This window comes from Crotalus tigris, unplaced genomic scaffold (genome assembly GCF_016545835.1).
Source record: "Crotalus tigris isolate CLP2741 ecotype Arizona unplaced genomic scaffold, ASM1654583v1 scf7180000019754.1282937, whole genome shotgun sequence".
Lineage (NCBI taxonomy): Eukaryota > Metazoa > Chordata > Lepidosauria > Squamata > Viperidae > Crotalus > Crotalus tigris.
The window spans coordinates 46,214-63,833 of NW_024097694.1; the positions used below are offsets into that span (position 1 = coordinate 46,214).

At 43.0% G+C, this 17,620-nt stretch overlaps 1 protein-coding gene across 5 annotated transcripts in view; it reads right to left on the reverse strand.

Annotated features, from left to right (window-relative positions):
- The window catches only part of AMOT (angiomotin), a 71,610-nt gene that overhangs the window by 18,925 nt on the left and 35,065 nt on the right, over positions 1-17,620 (reverse strand). For all 5 annotated transcript variants that reach the window (XM_039364394.1, XM_039364395.1, XM_039364396.1 and 2 more), the window contains 4 exons: positions 12,083-12,530; positions 10,233-10,377; positions 6,113-6,205; positions 3,071-3,216 (listed from right to left, as the gene is read on the reverse strand). In XM_039364394.1, coding sequence (XP_039220328.1) covers positions 3,071-3,216; positions 6,113-6,205; positions 10,233-10,377; positions 12,083-12,530 — 832 coding nt within the window. The remainder of the gene's footprint in view (positions 1-3,070; positions 3,217-6,112; positions 6,206-10,232; positions 10,378-12,082; positions 12,531-17,620) is intronic.

Consider the following 17,620-nt stretch of genomic DNA (forward strand, 5'->3'; position numbering starts at 1 on the left):
TTTCCTTTACAAATGCAAGATAACAAATTCTGGGAGAGGTATGGAGAATTGATTCACGTTGCAAAGATCAAGGAAGCAGTGACTAGATCAGTTCCTAGGAACTTCTCCGAATAAAGACAGGACAGGAGATGGCCCACGTGGGCTCCGGATGGCTGCTGCTTATGAGGAGACAGTGGTTTTCCACCAGTTTAAATGTCAGGAAATAATGTCTTCAGCCATCTTGCTTACAACCATGGCAGAACTCTTCAAAGGCATCAAGCTCACCAATCTCACTTTCTAATCACTTTCAGGAATTGCCTTTTAACCATCTTAAAGCTATTAAAGATCTTTAGGATGACAGGTCTTCATCAGGTGAATTTATCTTCAACTCCAAACAGAAGAAAGGTTAACTGTGTATTTAAGAACATAAAAATTTGAAATAAATAGCAAAAGCTGAATGGGATTTTGATCTAATAAATGAATTAAGGATCCAGATAAATTAGGAATATTGACATTTACTATAAGATTTTGGAATTAACTATAAAAAATAGTTTCCTACGGGAAACAGACTTATTTTGGCTATCCTGACTATTGCAAGTCATAACAAAAATAAGTGATGATTTTAGAAACAGGATACTAGAAGGGACACATATTTTAAGCAAAAGAAAAAAAAATACAAACCTGGGCTTAATGGGACTTACAAAATGTCATAACATCAAAAATATTGAAGATGACTTTTGAATAATGGGGCCAGAAATTAATAACTTATAATGTATCAACACTGTCAATAATGATGTCTGCTTCTACCAACAAACTAGATCTAAAATACATTAATGAAGGAATGACAGATGTGGAACAAATTTTATCTGACAAGACAAAGTACCAAAAGTAGAACTATAAATGATAGGCCAAGAGAAGGATGCTTTACAGGTAGTCCTTGATTTACGACCACAATTGAGCCCAAAATGTCTATTGCTAAGCAAGACAGTAAAGTGGGTCCTTTGCCCTATTTTTATGATCTTTCTTGCCACAGATGTTAAGTGAATCACTGCAGTTATTAAATTAATAACAAGATTGTTAAGTGATTCTGGTGCCCCCATTGACTTTGCTTGTCAGAAGGTCACAAAAGGGGATCATGTGACAGGGACACGGCAACCATGATAAAAACATGCCAATCGACAAGTGTCCAAATTTTGACCACACGACCATGGGGATGCTGCAATATTCCTAAGTATGAAAAAGTCATGAGCCACTTTTTTCTGTGCCACTGTAACTATAAACAGTCATTAAACAAACGGTTGGAAGTCAAGGACCTTGTATTGGATATACAAAAGAAACTGACTAAACGGTTAAAAATTAAACAGAAAATACAAACGATAAACCAAGAAAACGACCTGTTCTTATTAGATGTACAAAGAGACTTTGTTAAAGTCTTGAAGAAATCTGTGCAATGGGATAAAGAGGAATTGAGGAGAAATCAAATCTCACAACAGTATTTGATTAAATTAAAGGTTAAGATTGTTAGAAGTGAAAGCAAGGAATATAAAGTTGGTTTATGTGATCAAGATAAAATAAAATATGTTATTTTAGGCTACTCTTTTCGGACATTCTGCTGATACCAGGAGTGCAAAGATGATGCTTTATGAAAAGATAAAGTTTTGTAAACATAGAGGGGGTGAAGAGTCAGCAACCTAAACATTTCAAGCATCTTTATAAATGAGGCAGGCAGAAAGGAGCAAAGAGCATTTTTCACAAGAAGTGGCAGCTTTAGATGATGGAAGGCTTTTGTGTTCCTTGTCTTAAATCACCTACATAAATAATCTTGCAAACTATGGGTATAGGAGACATCAACTAAGAATGAGAGGTGCAGGACAAGCCAAGGGTTAGAAACACTGGAAGGGAATGAAAGCTGAACGAAAGGCAGAGAAACAATACAGAAATAGCTGTCAGGGTGAGAAATCTTTCCATCTGGAAATTTCGAGTCCGTATAACAAGATCTCTTTGTACTAGGAGTAAGTATTGCGTACTAGCAAAAATCCAACCTGTACTGCATCCAGCAACTACTGAGAGCTTCACTGCTATCCAGAGACCTCTCAAATTTCTGGAGGTCTAGCAAATGAAGTTTGTAGCCCTCCTGGCAGTAAAATATAAATATCTAGGACTGCAGGATACATACACACCTGCCCATGTTTGTGAGGGAACCAAACTCATACAGGATCTTACTAGAACCAGATGCTTGCAATTCATTCTTCTCCAGTCTGCCTCAAAGTCAGTCCTGGGACTTCACCAGATAGGAGATCACCAGTGTGTCTATATTAATAATGGCACTTTAATGTCAAATTACAGACATAGATTTCTGCACCAAGTGGGTCTCTCTTCAGCAAAGAAAGCCCATGAGGATCCTCATGCAAGGTTTTAAGAAGAGTAAGCCAATACTTTCAGTTAAACCTTTTCTCTAATGAAAATTATTCTTTTGGGCCAGAAAGACCTTTATGGGACTGTCAAGGAGAAGGAGAAATCACTGAACAGCATGAAACCAGACACAGAAGACCTGCAACAGATCATTACCAGGAGACAACAATATAGCCCCTATCATCTGAAAATTGGATCTTTCTAGGGCCATCAGCCCTGCACTTTCTGCAGCCAAGAATCTTGAAAATGTTCCCATTCTTAAAATGGAAAAATAGTACTAAATTATTTTAAGGCTTTGGGAAAAGCAAAGCATGTAGCCCTTCCTACGACCTAACCAAAACATTCTGCAATTTTTTCTTCCTTACTGAATTGGGTTTCAGGTATTCTTCACTATCATTTGTTGTTTTGAATCCTGAACCTGAAAGAGTTTCTGGATGCTTGCAACACCTGGATTAATCCTGCAGTTTCAAGTAGGCCACTTGTGTCCTTCTTACTATCATGACAGTGTTTCTCCAGTTTGGCAGTTTGAAAATTCTTCAACTTCCCAAATTCCTCAGCCAGCAAGGGAATTGAAATTCACACATTTTCAAGTCACCAACGTTGGGGAACTCTGTATTAAGGATTCTATTAAAACATAACATGCTCAAATAATGTCTGAAAGCAAAATGGAAAGACTTACTTCTTCCTCAAGCTTTACCACCTTGGCCTGTGCATTGTTCAATGCCTGGTCACGGATCTCAATGTGTCTCCGTTGCTCCTCATTAGTTGAGCGAACACCTGCTAGCTCCACTTCCAGTTTCTCCTTCTCCCTCTGTGTTTCTTTATCTATGCAGATAAAGTAGAAAGGAAAAAAAGTTGCTAGAGGGCAGAGCTCAAAGTGTGGGCTATGAGCTTCGTGGATGAAGGGAACCGTGTTTCAAGCACATTTTTCAAACAATTATGACACTCTTATTGTCATAGGATGGTATGAATTGTATTTTCTTCAATTATGTTTCGGAAATTAAACAGTAGTGGTCAAAAGGAACTGACTGTCTCTCTTTCTCTCTGTGTGTGTGTAAACATGAGTGTGCGTGTGTGGTTGTATATGTTTGCACAGTGCACATATGTATGTATGATTTGAGAGACTACTTATTTCCGGAAATCCTGTTTGCCAGAATCTGAAAGGAGGATACAAAAACAAGAATTCTTTTCTTCTGATGTTATCCAGCAGCTGATAGTAGAGTGTTCCTGATGCTCGATTTTCCATGTAACCCTCATAGCTGCCATTGCTAGCCTTGCCAGCAAGAACTGAGAACCACAGTAAGAACTGCCAGTAAGAGTATGTGGTTGCATCTTGGCAGAAATGGAAGATTACCTGGTCTAGTTCTAAACAGGTTCATTCAATTCTGCTTCCAACATTTGGGATAAATTAACAGCTTTTCAACATTATTTCAACATTATAGGGAAGAGCAAAGCAAAGGCTATTGGAAGACCTTTGTCCTAATACCAGAGATAATTGCTCAAAGATGAAATGCTTAATGCTGTTTGTGTCCTCAGAATTCATGGAGCTATATTTGGCCGGCATTATGAAGACAGCATGCAATCGGTCAGAACTGGCCCACCATCCCAAGTGATGAAATTGCTGCTTCAGGCAATAGAAAGAAGATTCCCGCTGCTTCTCAGTGTCATGGCAATAAGGTAGGCCACCTTGGGGAATGCCTGGCTGTTTCCATTGTTGTCTGCCAGTCCACCAAGTCATCAGAGAGAAACATTGAGAAGTAACGTGGGACTTGCTTGCACAATGACCTCAACCTTCCGAGTTACGCCTTTTAGCCAGGCAGGCAGAGATGGTGGACAACAGAAACCATCAGGGAAGGGAAGGAGAAGTTCCTCCTAGGCGATCATCGGGACACACACAGAGGCTTCCTCGTGGGCAGATCCCTTGTGCTAGCATTTCTCTTTAAGGTCTGGGAGCAATGAGGGTCCCTCCCAAAAATGAGGTAAGTCCCTCTCTTAGTTTTGCTAAGATGCTGACACATTAGCAATTCTTTCCATGTACTCTGCGGGGTGGAGCTGCTGAGATGGTGGCTTAGATTGCCAAGTCCCACAGCATTCAAAGCAGGAGATTAGAGTCCTTCCATTCCTATCATTCTGGTTTCCACTGTCATCAATCTGTGTTCCTGGACAGGGGTCTCAGCTTGAAGCTGCTTTTGTTCAAAAGCAAGGTAGAGTAGAACTCTTTCCAAATGATTTTGAAGAAGAGGAATTCTTTCTCCCGGCCTTTTCAATAGTCAGACAAGTTACAGGAAAAGACTGGGAGATGAATGGAACGTGAGAAGGGCCAAGTGCTGTAAACACAAACAGTCCATCTGTCCACTCCCTGCTCGCCTTTTATCCCAAAGGCTGCAAATGGGCAAAATCCAGCAGGAACATCTCTCTCCTTAAAGTAATGATTGTCTTGAGAGTAATTCTTCATTTTTTTACTGTCACCCAGTTACCTTTGGTGAGATGGGTGGCTATATAAATTTGATAAATAATAAATAAATAGTCCAGTGCCTAGGTCATGAACTGTAAAAGACATGGTGGAATGCAATGTTACACATCCCTTAGACCCCTGGCATCTCCCTTCTCTTCAGACAACGCTGCAGATCAAGAGCCATTGGAGGAGGAGAAGGGGCTTCATGCTACACACAGTCAGTGGAATGTGTGACACTCCAGCCCCCACAGCTTGGAATCATGGCTCAGGGTAAAGATGTGCAACTATTTTCAGGCCAAAGATTGCATTGAGCCTTTGAATGGCATAATGGAGGCCATGTTCTAAAATGCAGTCATTGTGGTCAGGACAAAAGCTAACTTGGATGCAGCTTCCATTTAAATATAATTAATTAAATGTTGTTAGTATTGCACTCCACAATTTAGAGATTCCCTGCTTACATCTCTGGAGGAAGACTTCTAGATGAACCAAGCCATGTTCAATTAACCACTAGCCAACCTGTGACCATAGGGGTCATCCTTTCAGAGAAGCTTCCTCATCAGATTCCTCAATGCCTTCAACCATGGCAGAGCTTCTAAGGTATTGGAAAAGTTCTTAAAATACAGGGAGATATTCAGAGATATTCCTGCCTTGAAAGTAACCTCTGCTGAACTATATAGCATCAGCAAAGGAAGCATTTTATGACATTTTAGATTATGTCATAAAGAGCCTTATGATAATCTTTATGTCATAAAAGGTTTTATAAAATTTGCCAAATTTCAATTCCATGGGAGTCATGGGTCCTAGATTTTGGGTGCATTCTGTAAGTTAGCCCATTTGAGGTACCTCGGTTCAAAATGTTTTGCCCTAGGATGCCTTGTTTTACCCAGTTAAAGGTTATAGACACAAGAATTCTAGCTGTAGACTGACTGCTCTAAAACAATGGTCTGACACAACAGATGATCCTCAGCATGAGGAAGGGGGAAAACACCAGGTGTTTTTCCAATATACCTGGCCTTCCCCCTCAAGGCAGCTGAAAATAAGGAACCACACAGCAGAGAAGAAATGGCAGCTGAAATGTTTAGGTGAATATGAGAAAGAGTTTAACAGTGGTTACTCTCTCACTAGCAAGAGACCAACAGTGGGTGTTCCTGTCTCTCACCCACTTCTTCTGTTCTCCTGGGAATTTCTCAAGCCTATTTGAAGCGCTTTGTGCATTTGCAAAACAATGAACGACAGCTCTTGGTACAGGAAATGTAATGGACTCACTTTGTGCAAAGAGCTGGGAGATGGTTTTCCTGTTATCCTCAGTGCCTTCAAATTCTTTCTCTGCAAGTTGCTTATTAGCAGTATCCATACGATCTGCAAAGGAAGAAGAAATGCATGGATCATTGAACTGTGAGGGCTGGTTAATTAACTATTACTTTAATTGTTAAAAGTCTATCCCACGTGTATCATTCCTCCTGCCACCTTGCACAACTGCCTAGTGAGGTGGGCTGGACTGAGGGAAAGAAAATGACTACAGCCCAAGAGGAGTTGGAACATGGGTGTTCCTGATTGTCCTGGACTTGGAAATCCATAACCCAGTGACTCTATGGAAAGCTATCCAAGCAGTTCACCTTTCTTGCCATTCAACAAAGGAAACAGTATTTCACCATCTAATCTTTATTAAAAGCTGAGAGTTCAGGTAAAACTGTAAAAAATAAGCAATGGCATACGGATAGGACCACAAACTGTACATATGAATATATGTACATAATAACTATCAGCCATATTCCACAAGAGACCATGTGCTCCTAGCTATAATGTGGCCTACCTACTGTCTAGGCTAAAGAATATCACTACCCTACACCCTACAGAGCCTAAATTGCCTAAAGGCGTGAAGGGATACATTGCTCACCTGCGAAACCTCCAGATGGGTCAAGATTTCAGTTGAGGAACTATGTGTGGCTTCTTTGCATAGAAGAGGGAGGCTGGAATGGCCTCCCTTCCCTTCTCTTGCAATACCAAGAGCAATACCAAGAGCACTTAGACTTACATACCGCTTCACAGAGTTTTACAGCCCTCTCTAAGCGGTTTACAGAGTCAGCCTGTTGCCCCCAACAATCTGGCTCCTCATTTTACCCACCTCGGAAGTATGACTCGAACTACCAAACTGCTAGTAGCCAGCAGTCAACAGAAGTAGCCTGCAGTACTGCATTCTAACCACTGCGCCACCATGGCTCATCAATGCTTTGTAAGAGGAAGCGATGAGACAGGAAAGAGGAAGTATGTAATAGTCGCTGAACACTTCCTAGTGAAGGGAACATGCTGCACCTATTTTGGCTAGCACGGATCAGTGTTGATAAACTTTACCTATAAGCTACCTACATGCAAAACACCTTATTATTTCAAAGGCACAATACCTTGAATGCAGAACAAGCAGTTATAATAGATAACCCTGTCCTGCCAGAGCAGCAAATGCGCTGGGGACGGAACACTGGTCCTAGTCCAGAATCTTTAATGACCATGTCCCCCCATGACTCGTGGTATCCTCACACTTGGCGATCCATCTCCAAACCTTTTAAGGGACGGTTGCTGTATTCCATTCCAGCCTATTCCAAATTGCCCAACCTTGTACTATGCTCCCAAAGTGATGAACCAAATGCATTGGGAAGTCCCTGAACGGGATGGAAGGGCAAAGAATCATCAGGTCCTTCCTCCTCTCTTGTCGAGAAGACAGCCATCTTGGCAAATGGCTTCTGGCAGCCTTATCTTCTTCCATGAATCTTTTTGATCCCTGTTAATGAGTCTTCAACCTTTGCTGCATCACAAGACACCAAATGTCATAGTTTGACATCCTCTGTGCAAGTATCAACATCTTCTGTGCAAGAAGGGTCACCCCATTCCCTCCCTCCAAACATCCTCCAGGAATGCTGAGAACTCAGGGAGGTTTTTAGTGAAAAGGCGTCTGATGTGCTCCCGCCCTACCGGCCAAGACTGCGCCATCGAGATCCTCCCTGGGGCTAGACTGCCAAAACCCAAACTACACTATCTAGTCAGGAAAACCCGAAATCAAAGTTTCATTTTTTTCCACCTCAAGCACAAAGTCCAGAAGTGGTCTTCATGTAGCAATAAAAGCATTTTTTTTCTTTAATCAGTGCAGTCAATTTAGCCATCTCTGCTAGCTCCCTCAGTTTTTGCAAACCTTCCTCCACTGTGGGGATTGATGTGGTCTTCCATTTCTGAGTGTAGAGCACTCTTGCTGCTGTCAACATATATAACATCAAGGTTCCATATTTTTTTCCCAGGTCTTTGTCCACTAACCCCAAAAGAAAAGTCTCTGGTTTTCTTTCTATATTTACTTTAAAAATTTTCTGTATTAATGTATGAATCCTGTTCCAATATTTTCTTGCTATATCACACGTCCACCATAAAAGGTAAAAAGTCGGTTCTATTCCGAGAAAAGAAGGATGCTTCTCTCCGCCTGTGCGTGAACTACCGTGGGCTCAACGCAGTTTGTGTGGAGAATGTGTACCCCCACCACTCATGAAATACATGCTAGCTCCCCTGAAGAGAATCCACCTCGTCTTTCACGCTAGCCTACTAAAACCAGAATTCACCTCTCCACTTTGTCCGCCTCCTCCCACGCCACCGGTCCCTCTCTTTATCCAAGGAGAGCAACGCTTTGAAGTAAGGGAGATATTGGACTCTCGAAAAGACAGAGGCAAAGTGCAGCACTTAATTGCGTGGACAGGACCCGGAGGTGCCAAACTGAGCCATCTGCCTGCCCTCAAGGAGCCCGGCTCGGGGCAAGGAAGTCACCACAGGGCCCAAGGCACCTAGTTCCCAAAAGATCAGACCAGGACTTGATTGGATTGCTCTGGCCGGGGGGGGGGGGGGCTTGGACATTTGAGGATTGCTTACAATATACGATTTTTGTGCAATTTTTCTTCAGAGCTTGCCTTGCTCACGCTGCACTCAGTGTCTCTAGTAAAAGTACCTTTTCTCTAGCACCCATGGAGCCGAAGGTGGCTCTTTCCTAGGGAGCAAACGGGGGCCAGTCTGGCAGCTCATCTCTTCCTGTGCTTGGCTGGGTCAAGAAATGGGCCCAGGTGTCTTTACAGATTAAGACCAGCAGAAAGTGCTGTTGTTCTGCTGCATTTCTGATCATAACATTTGATACCCCAAACAACAGGATTGTTCTGGAGACTCAACCAGTGTAGGATCTGGTAAAGCACATTCAGGAAGCAGTGCTGGGGGATGACCACTGGACGTCACTGTCACTGACCTTTGGATCTCCTGTGCATGAATGTGAAGATGCTCAGGGAGCTTCCCTGGAATTTGGAGGATGTACGGCCCTCTTTGTCAAGGGAGGCGATGGAGTCTGCTTGCCCTGGCTGACTGGATGTCGGCTCAGTCCAGAGAAGGGGGAGGGAATATTCACCACTGGGGAAACTAAGTCAGAATGGAGGGCACAACCTGATCTGGATAGAACCGGGTTAAGCTTCCTCGGGATCATTTTTTTGGGGGGGGGGGGGGCAGCTTGGAGGTGATTCTGGAAATAGGGCTTATTCTGGAGGGTCTGGCACTCTGGTTGGAAAAGACAGAACTAGCCACTGGTTTTAAGCATGTTTCTAATTTAATGGGGTGTACTCTGGGTGGACCACAAATGGACAGGATTTAAGAATTAAGACTAGTGCAAAACACAGCATCCCATTTCAGTCATTGTTCCACGCGTCCTTCATCAACCAGGCTGACTGCTGATTTGTTTTCATACGAAGCTTTGGAACTTTCTTATAAAGGCCTAAATGGTTTGGGATCATGACAGATGAAAGCACGCACCGGCCCAGGTGAATAGTTTGCTCCTATCTTAAGGTCTGTCTTGGAGGACTTTTCACGTGTCCAGCCATGAGGAGGGGGAGGTTGGGATCTCTCTTTCCAAAAGAGGACTCTCTTTTCTAAAAGTTTATACTGCCACCTTCCTTGTTATTCTGTTCTCTACAGAACAGAATAACTGTAAGTGATCTTAATACAGTGCTTTAAAAAGATGATTACTATCCTATACTCCTGTGCTGCATTAATAAAAATGGTTTTGGATTTTTAAATTCTACGTTCTCTTTGAGGACTCTTTGGGGGCTACAAACTCGGTCACTTGACACTGAACTCAGCAACGCAGATTGAACTTTGTAACTGGGCTGGAACTTTCTCCAACCCAAATTATGATACTGAATGTTTACAAGAGTAAATATAATGTGAACATACAAAGGATTTTACAAAGGGACAAAAAGTGAGGTGCATGGTGTTTTCTGGTGTTTTTTTAAGGAGCCATAGAATTATATCACTGCTCTTAAATACAGGTATTCAATCACTCAGCAGCAATAAGAAGCACTTTTAACGTTTCTTTTACCTCTGAGATCACGATTAAAATCATGAAGTCTACGGATTTCACATTCCAGCTTGTTTCTCATGGTCTTTTCCAGAGACTCCCGCTTGGAAGAAGACTTCTCCAGATTTTTATAAGCCTCTGAAACTTGTTGGATTTCTGTTTCTAGCTATAACAAATAATTAAATGAAAATAAAGCACAAAAAATATTCAGCAGTGTGTTCTAATATTCATCTCTGAATTCCAGCAACTTCGAGAAGAGTTGCTGACTGGTTTGGACAGTGTGAAAAGGAAGCACTCAGGCCTTGCAGCACAGCAGCAGCAGCAGGAGCCCCTTTCATCTGACACACAACTAACTCCAGGTTAACCCTGAGGTGGGTAGTCAGACTCCAGGATGTCTGCAGGGGATGCCAGCTGGGAGCCAGATGAGAGGTCCCTGCACACTGCCCACAGGGAGTCAGCATGCAAAAGTCACACTACAGGATAAGCACTGTGGAATGCATCTCCCTTGCAATACTCCAAGGAATTGTGAATCAACCACAGAGACATTTCAACACCTTGACAAAATCTTGATTTGCAAGGTTTGCACACAGGAAGCTTATGCTTTGTTCTAAGATATTATTCACTTCAAACATGTTGAATAAGCACAATGACTGGGATGACATATCATGCTAAGTAAAAACCAGACAGACTGCATTATGGCTTGGAATAATATAGGAACTCAGCCCTTGCCCCAAACTAGAGACTCATTATCTCTGAACGTCTGGTGTAGTCTTCCCTCAGCCTGGCCTGATTTTCATCTCCCGTGATTCCCAGAGAATATTTGCTAACAGCCTAGCTCGAAATGATGGGAGTCAGTAGTTTATGGAGCATACAGGGCTGGGAGAAACTCGTAGCGTGGGTCGGAGAGAGCCAAGGCCTTAGCTTGAGGCTTTCTGCACACCAACACTTGCCTTCTGCCACTGAGCGGTAGCTTCTCTTGGGGTCTAACAAAGTAGCCCCAAATTCGACACAGTACAGGTAGTCCTCAAGTTACAACCACAATTGAGCCCAAAATTTATGTTGCTAAGCGAGACATTTGTTAAGTGAGTTTTGCCCCATTTTATGACCTTTCTTGCCACAGTTGTTAAGTGAATCACTGCAGTTGTTGTTAACATGGTTGTTAAATGAATCTGGTTTCCCCATTGACTTTGCTTGCCAGAAGGTCGCAAAAGGGGATCACGTGACCCCAGGATGCTTTCATAAATATGAAATACGTGCCAAGCGTATGAATTTTGATCATATGGCCACGGGGATGATGCAACAGTCATAAGTATGAAAAACAGTCATAACTTTGGTTATAACAGATGTAACTTTGAACGGTCACTAAATCAAGCACTGTAAGTCAAGGACTACCTGTATACAGATTAAATCAGGAGATGAAGATGGGGGACGCTGCATAGAGCAGGGCTTTTCAACCTTTTCACCCATTGTACCACTTTTAGGATATGGCAACATCCGAGTACCACCAGTCCCCTAGCAAGGAGTCAAAAACTTGATGACAAAAAAAAAAGGAAAAAAGTGATAAAGTACAGGTAGTCCTCGACTTACAATAGTTCACTTAGTGACTGTTCGAAGTCACAATGGCACTGAAAAAAGTGCCCCCCGAGCCACAGCCAAGCAAGGCACCTACCTGCATGCCCGGCGGCACTCTCATTCCCCTCCCCCGCTACCACTTTTCTAGGGTGGTCGCGTACCACCTGCCAGGTGCCAATGTACCACAGGTGGTACCCGTACCGCTGGTTGAAAAGTCCTGGATAGACGGTTGATTCGCTAGAGCGCTGTCTTCTCCACCGTGTCACCCTTGGGACTTTCAGAACAGAAGGACCTCCTACCTTTTGCAACCTTGCTACTTTTTCATAGCATCCATCCAGCTCTTGCCGTAGAGACTTGTTCTCCTCGGAGAGGATCTCCACCATCTGCTGGGCCCTGGAGACGATGACGTAGGGGTCCACCGGCATTTGCTGATAGGGAGACGGTGCTGGTGGGGGCCTGGGCAGGGCCGAGTAAGAGTCCCCTTGATGCTGTCCAGTAAGAGGTTGGCAGAATCGATAAAGGTCACCCTGGTGAATCTGGTTGGGCAAAAAAAGCTGCTGCGTCCGGGGCAGAGAGAAGGGGTCTCCATGGCTAGGGGTCAGAGGTGGCTGATGTTGAGAAGGGGACAGCCTGGAAGGCGGAAGTGATGGCAACAGCGTCAGGGACCCCAAAGAGGTCAGTGAAGAGGTCGGGCTGTGGTGGTGGGGAGGTCGTTGTTGGAATGGCAGTTGAATCTCTGGGTTTTGCCTGTCAAGGACAATTAATACATCATTTAAATTGGACACTACATTTGTACCTGCAGCTTTCCTAACTTCGTGCTTCTGAGACACTTTATATTTCTATTCCATCCTCATTTGAGCTTTGGGTTTCAATTCTCCTTAGACCTTTCTGAAACAGCAGAGCTCATGTTGGTTGGGTTATTGGGCTAAAGACTATGAAAGTGGATGGTGCTAGTTCCAGCTTTGGATGCTCAAGTACCTACAGCTTGACATAGCTTCTTCCAACTTCAGTTATAATATGAAAAACTCAGTTGCATGGAACAAATGTGATGAAGCTCCAGACTTAAAAGACTGTTTCCAACATTGTTTGAAAAATCTCAACAGGGCCGGGGAATTACAGCCAAGCTGTTGATCCAGGTTCCTAAGTATGAGCAGACTTCAGCTAAAGAGCTGGCAGATGTTACCTCAGAACCATTGCACCACATCTTTCATAAATCCTGGAGCACCGGGGAAGTACCTGAGGATTGGAAAAGGGCTGATGTGGTTCCCATCTTCAAGAAAGGGGGAAAAATAGGACCCAGGAAACTACAGATCAATCAGTTTAACATCAATATACCTGGAAAGATCCCAGAAAAGATAATTAAAAAACAGATCTGCAAACAACTAGAAGCAAACAAAGTCATAACCAGTAGCCAACATGGGTTTGTTAAAAACAGATCTTGCCAAACCAATCTTATTTCATTCTTTGATAAAGTGACTAAACTAGTAGACCAGCAAAATGCTGTGGACGTAGTATACTTAGATTTCAGTAAGGCACTTGATAAAGTAGACTACAACCTACTCTTTGGTAAGCTAGAAAAAGGTGGAATAGACAACATCACCACTAGATGGATCTGTAGCTGGCTGGCAAACCGTACTCAACAAGTAGTCCTCAACGGTACTACATCCACATGGAGAGAAGTGGGATACTACAAGGTTCCGTCCTAGGCCCAGTACTCTTCAATATCTTCATAAATGACTTAGATGAGGGAATTGAAGGGGAACTCATCAAATTTGCAGATGACAGCAAACTGTCAGGAGTAGCCAATACCCCAGAAGACAAGCTCAGGATCCAAAAAGATCTTGACAAACTTGAACAATGGGCCCTACCCAACAAAATGAGTTTCAATGTGGAGAAAAGCAAAGTTTTACAATTAGGCAGGAAAAATCAAAGGTACAAGTACAGATTGGGCGAGACCTGGCTAAAAACAGTAATTGTGAGAGGGACCTTGGAGTCCTAGTGGACCATCACTTGACCATGAGCCAGCAATGTGCAGCAGTTAACCAAAAAAGCTAATACAATCCTGGATTTTATAAACAGAGGCATAGAATCAAGATCACGCAGAGTGTTAGTACCGCTTTATAAAGCCCTAGTAAGACCACCTGCAATACTGCAACCAATTTTAGGTTTGGCTAGTCTAAAGAAAAGAAGAAACAGGGGTGACATGATAGTAGTATTCCAGTATCTGAGGGGCTGCCACAAAGAAGAGGGGTCACATTATTCTCCAAAGCACCAAAGGGCAGGACAAGAAACAATGATTGGAAACTGATCAAAGAAAGAAGCAACCTGGAATTAAGGAGAAACTTCCTGACACTGAGGACAATCAACCAGTGGAACTGCTTGCCCCCATAAATCGTGGGCGCTCCATCACTGGAGATTTTTAGAAAGAGACTGGACAATCACCTGTCTGAGGTGGTGTAGGTTCTCCTGCTTGAGCAGGGGACTGGACTAGGAGACTTCCAAGGTCCCTTCCAGCTCTATTCTATTCTATTCTATTCTATTCTATTCTATTCTATTCTATATATAAGAAGACTTCATCCATGGATTGTTTATAGGCACAATTCAAAATACGGAATCTCTGTCTAGTCTGAGATCTGGCTAGTATCTCAAGGGCTCTCTGTTGTTACTCCAACTGGCTGGACAGCTGACAGTGTTACCACACCTTTGTCTGCAGAAGTTGGGTGTCTCCTGTAGAAAAATCCTTTTTGTGGTTAATTCAAAACGCTACAATTTGGTTATTCCAGAACTCCTTGTTGCTCTCTGCTACTCATTTAGGCTTTGGGGTAGTCCATTTAATGGAATGAAGCTGTATGGATTTGTTTCCCTGCAAGTGACTGCCTGGTTTTATTCTATACAAGATTTCTAAAGATGCTTTCTTAGTTAATTCAAGCATGGAGAATCTGTGTATTTCCAGATCTGGCTCAAAAAGCGCAAGCTCTCCCCCACCCTCCATCACCCACATAGTTGGGGTTGCTGGGAAATGGTGTCTGACCACTAGGAAACATCCCAGCTCCCGTCCTCCTCAGTAAATTCCTGCTTTTCAACATTATTCATCGATACTGGTAAGCTTCCATTCCATTTATTATTTTTTCATAATCATTTAATGCACCCTGAATGTCATGGCCCCAAAACAGAGCAACAACTATTTTAAATCAAGGAATCCATTTTGTAGTAAAAATGAAGCAGTATGCAGCTGAGCCCTTTCCAAGTCTTCTAATAGCTCTGCAGCTGCAAAAACAATTATCATGTAATACTTCCCTAACTCTGTGAAAGCAGACTCACACATACACAAAGATGCACTATAATCTGAATGATCATTTTGCCTCAAGTATGGCTGTTCTATGAATCTAAGCTGTAGCAGCTAGCAAAGGATCAGGGTAAGAGTTGTCAAAACAAAGAACTGGGAAAAATGACAAAGCAATCCCATGAAGCAGCCATTTTGGCTAGAACAATAAGTTAGGTTTTAAAACACAAGAAGTCACAATTTTGGATAGGTTGGACCACTTATTGATTTATCATCTGGTCCAACCATGACATTTGTGGTTGTAGTCATATCTCAAAGGTGCTTTTTCAGGTACCTGGTACCAACTGTATCCTTACACATATGCACACACCGCATCACAACTGATGAAGCTTCTTGGATAAGAAGCGAACCCTCTTCTTCTTTCTCAAGGAAAAAAGAAAAAAAAAAACCCAGTCCAGTTGCCTTTTTGAAAAAGCACCTTTGAGACAACTATGACTGAGGATGACGGGGACTCTCCATAGATACTCATCTGAGCCAGTTCCTCAAGGAGGACCATTTAGGGGAGAAAACCAGCACCTTCAGTTTCAGCTGAAAGTGAGGGAGGTGACTGAGGGCTTTGCTAACCCACCACCTGGCAAGGAGGCCCGTCTGCAGTGGCAGGACCAGGTGGGGCCCCAGTGCTGGGGTCCAGCTCTCAAAGTACCTCTAAAACCAGTGGTGGCTAAACTATAGTTTCTGACATGACAGAAATAAGACCACAATTAACCCAGAGAGCTATCGTGTCGATTCTATTTCATTAATTTAAGTTAGATGATCTTGAGTTTTTCTTGAATGAATACACAACATGAATCAAGAGCTGATTTAATTCTTTTTCCTAGTCCAAAACTACCATTTTTTGTGCCTAGATACCAAATATTTCTATTGCAGCTTCAACATTCTCCACAGCTAGTCAATAAACCTGGATTCTCAGGGTTGATCAAGAAATTAAACCTGTTTTATTGGAAGTTACCTTACCAAAGAAGCCTGTCAGGCCTTGTAAGAGTAAGTGTAGGTTCATGATTATCCTATGTCTTGTTAGAAACAACCTTTACACACCAAGTTTTCGTGGAACTTTGACTGAACTCTTTTTAATAACAATCAAGACTTCTGTATTTTTAATGTAGTGTTTCATAACTGCAAATATTGTAAAAATATGTATGGTATTTTTGTAAAATATTTACAATATAATTATTATGCAGTTCTGGAAAAATATTTTGAAAGGTGAAAATTTAAAGTTATAAATAAGATTAGGTTTTATTATGAATAACAAATTAACAGAATTGGAAGGGACCCTGGAGGTCTTCTAGTTCAACACCCTGCTCAAGCAGAAAACCTTATACCATTTCAGATAAATGGTTGTCTAATCCAGGGCTTTTCAACCGGTGGTACACGTACCACTTGTGGTACATTGATGAGTGGCAGGTGGTACACAGCCCTGCTAGCCAAGTGTAGTGGGGGAGGGAAAGAGCCAGCACAGGCAAGGACTTACAGTGAGAGAATCCTCTGGAGCTGCAAAGGCCCCAGGCTCCCTTCTGGCTCACCCTCCCCCATGAGAAAGGAGGGGGGGCGGAGGCAGGAGAGCCTATAAAAGGAGGCAGTTTGGGCAGGAGAGGGAGAGAGAGAAAAAAAGCAGCAGCCTTGGGAGGAGGCGGAGTCAGCTGCACAGGAGGAGGGGGAGGTGGAGGGGGAGAGAGGGGATCAAGCAGGCTGGCCATGAGCCGATCTACAACTGCTGTGGCAGCCACCTGTGCTGGCAGCAGCAAACAGGCAAGAAATGCAGCGGGGGAGGGGTCACCCTCCAAGGGAATGAAAAAAGGCAGCAATGGCTGGAGGTGAGGCACGAGGGAGGGAGATGGAGAGTGGAAGGATTATGTGCTTTTGTGACTTTGAAGTTCTGGGATTTGTGCAATGAGGGCTTTGTGTTCTGAAGGAGTGTTTGGCAATTTCTATTTGGCTGATGGCTGGGGTCAGCTTCTATTGCTCTGCTGTTGTTAGCTGTAAGTTTTGCTGCAAGGGATTTTGAAGTATTTTTCTCCTGAATGGATTTTGCCAGTAGCATTCCTTTACTTATGAATGGATCCATTTGGGGAGATTGCCTTAGCTGGCAGCCAGTACTTCCTTAAGTGCGGCTGTGCTCCTTACTTTCCTTTCTAATAGCTGATTCTTAAAGGGGACTGCCTTTTTAAGCTAGTTCACTCAGCAGCTTGTCTTTTCTGTCTCTGGAGGCCTTTCCTTGTTTGATCAATATATGGAAGAGGGAAAATATGGGGGGGGGTTTCAAATTCTTCCTTCAGAAGGAGATGGGAATGAGAAAAGGGAGGCAGGGAAGGGAGGGAGGAAAGGAAGTCCAGCCTTAGCACTTGGCCACCAGCAGCTCTGCCATTGACTTTGCTGGTCAAAAGGTTGCAGAAGGGGATCACATGACCCTGGAACACTGTGACCATTATAAATATGAATCAGTTGCCAAGCATCCAAATATAAATCACATGACCCTGGGCATGCTGCAATGGTCATA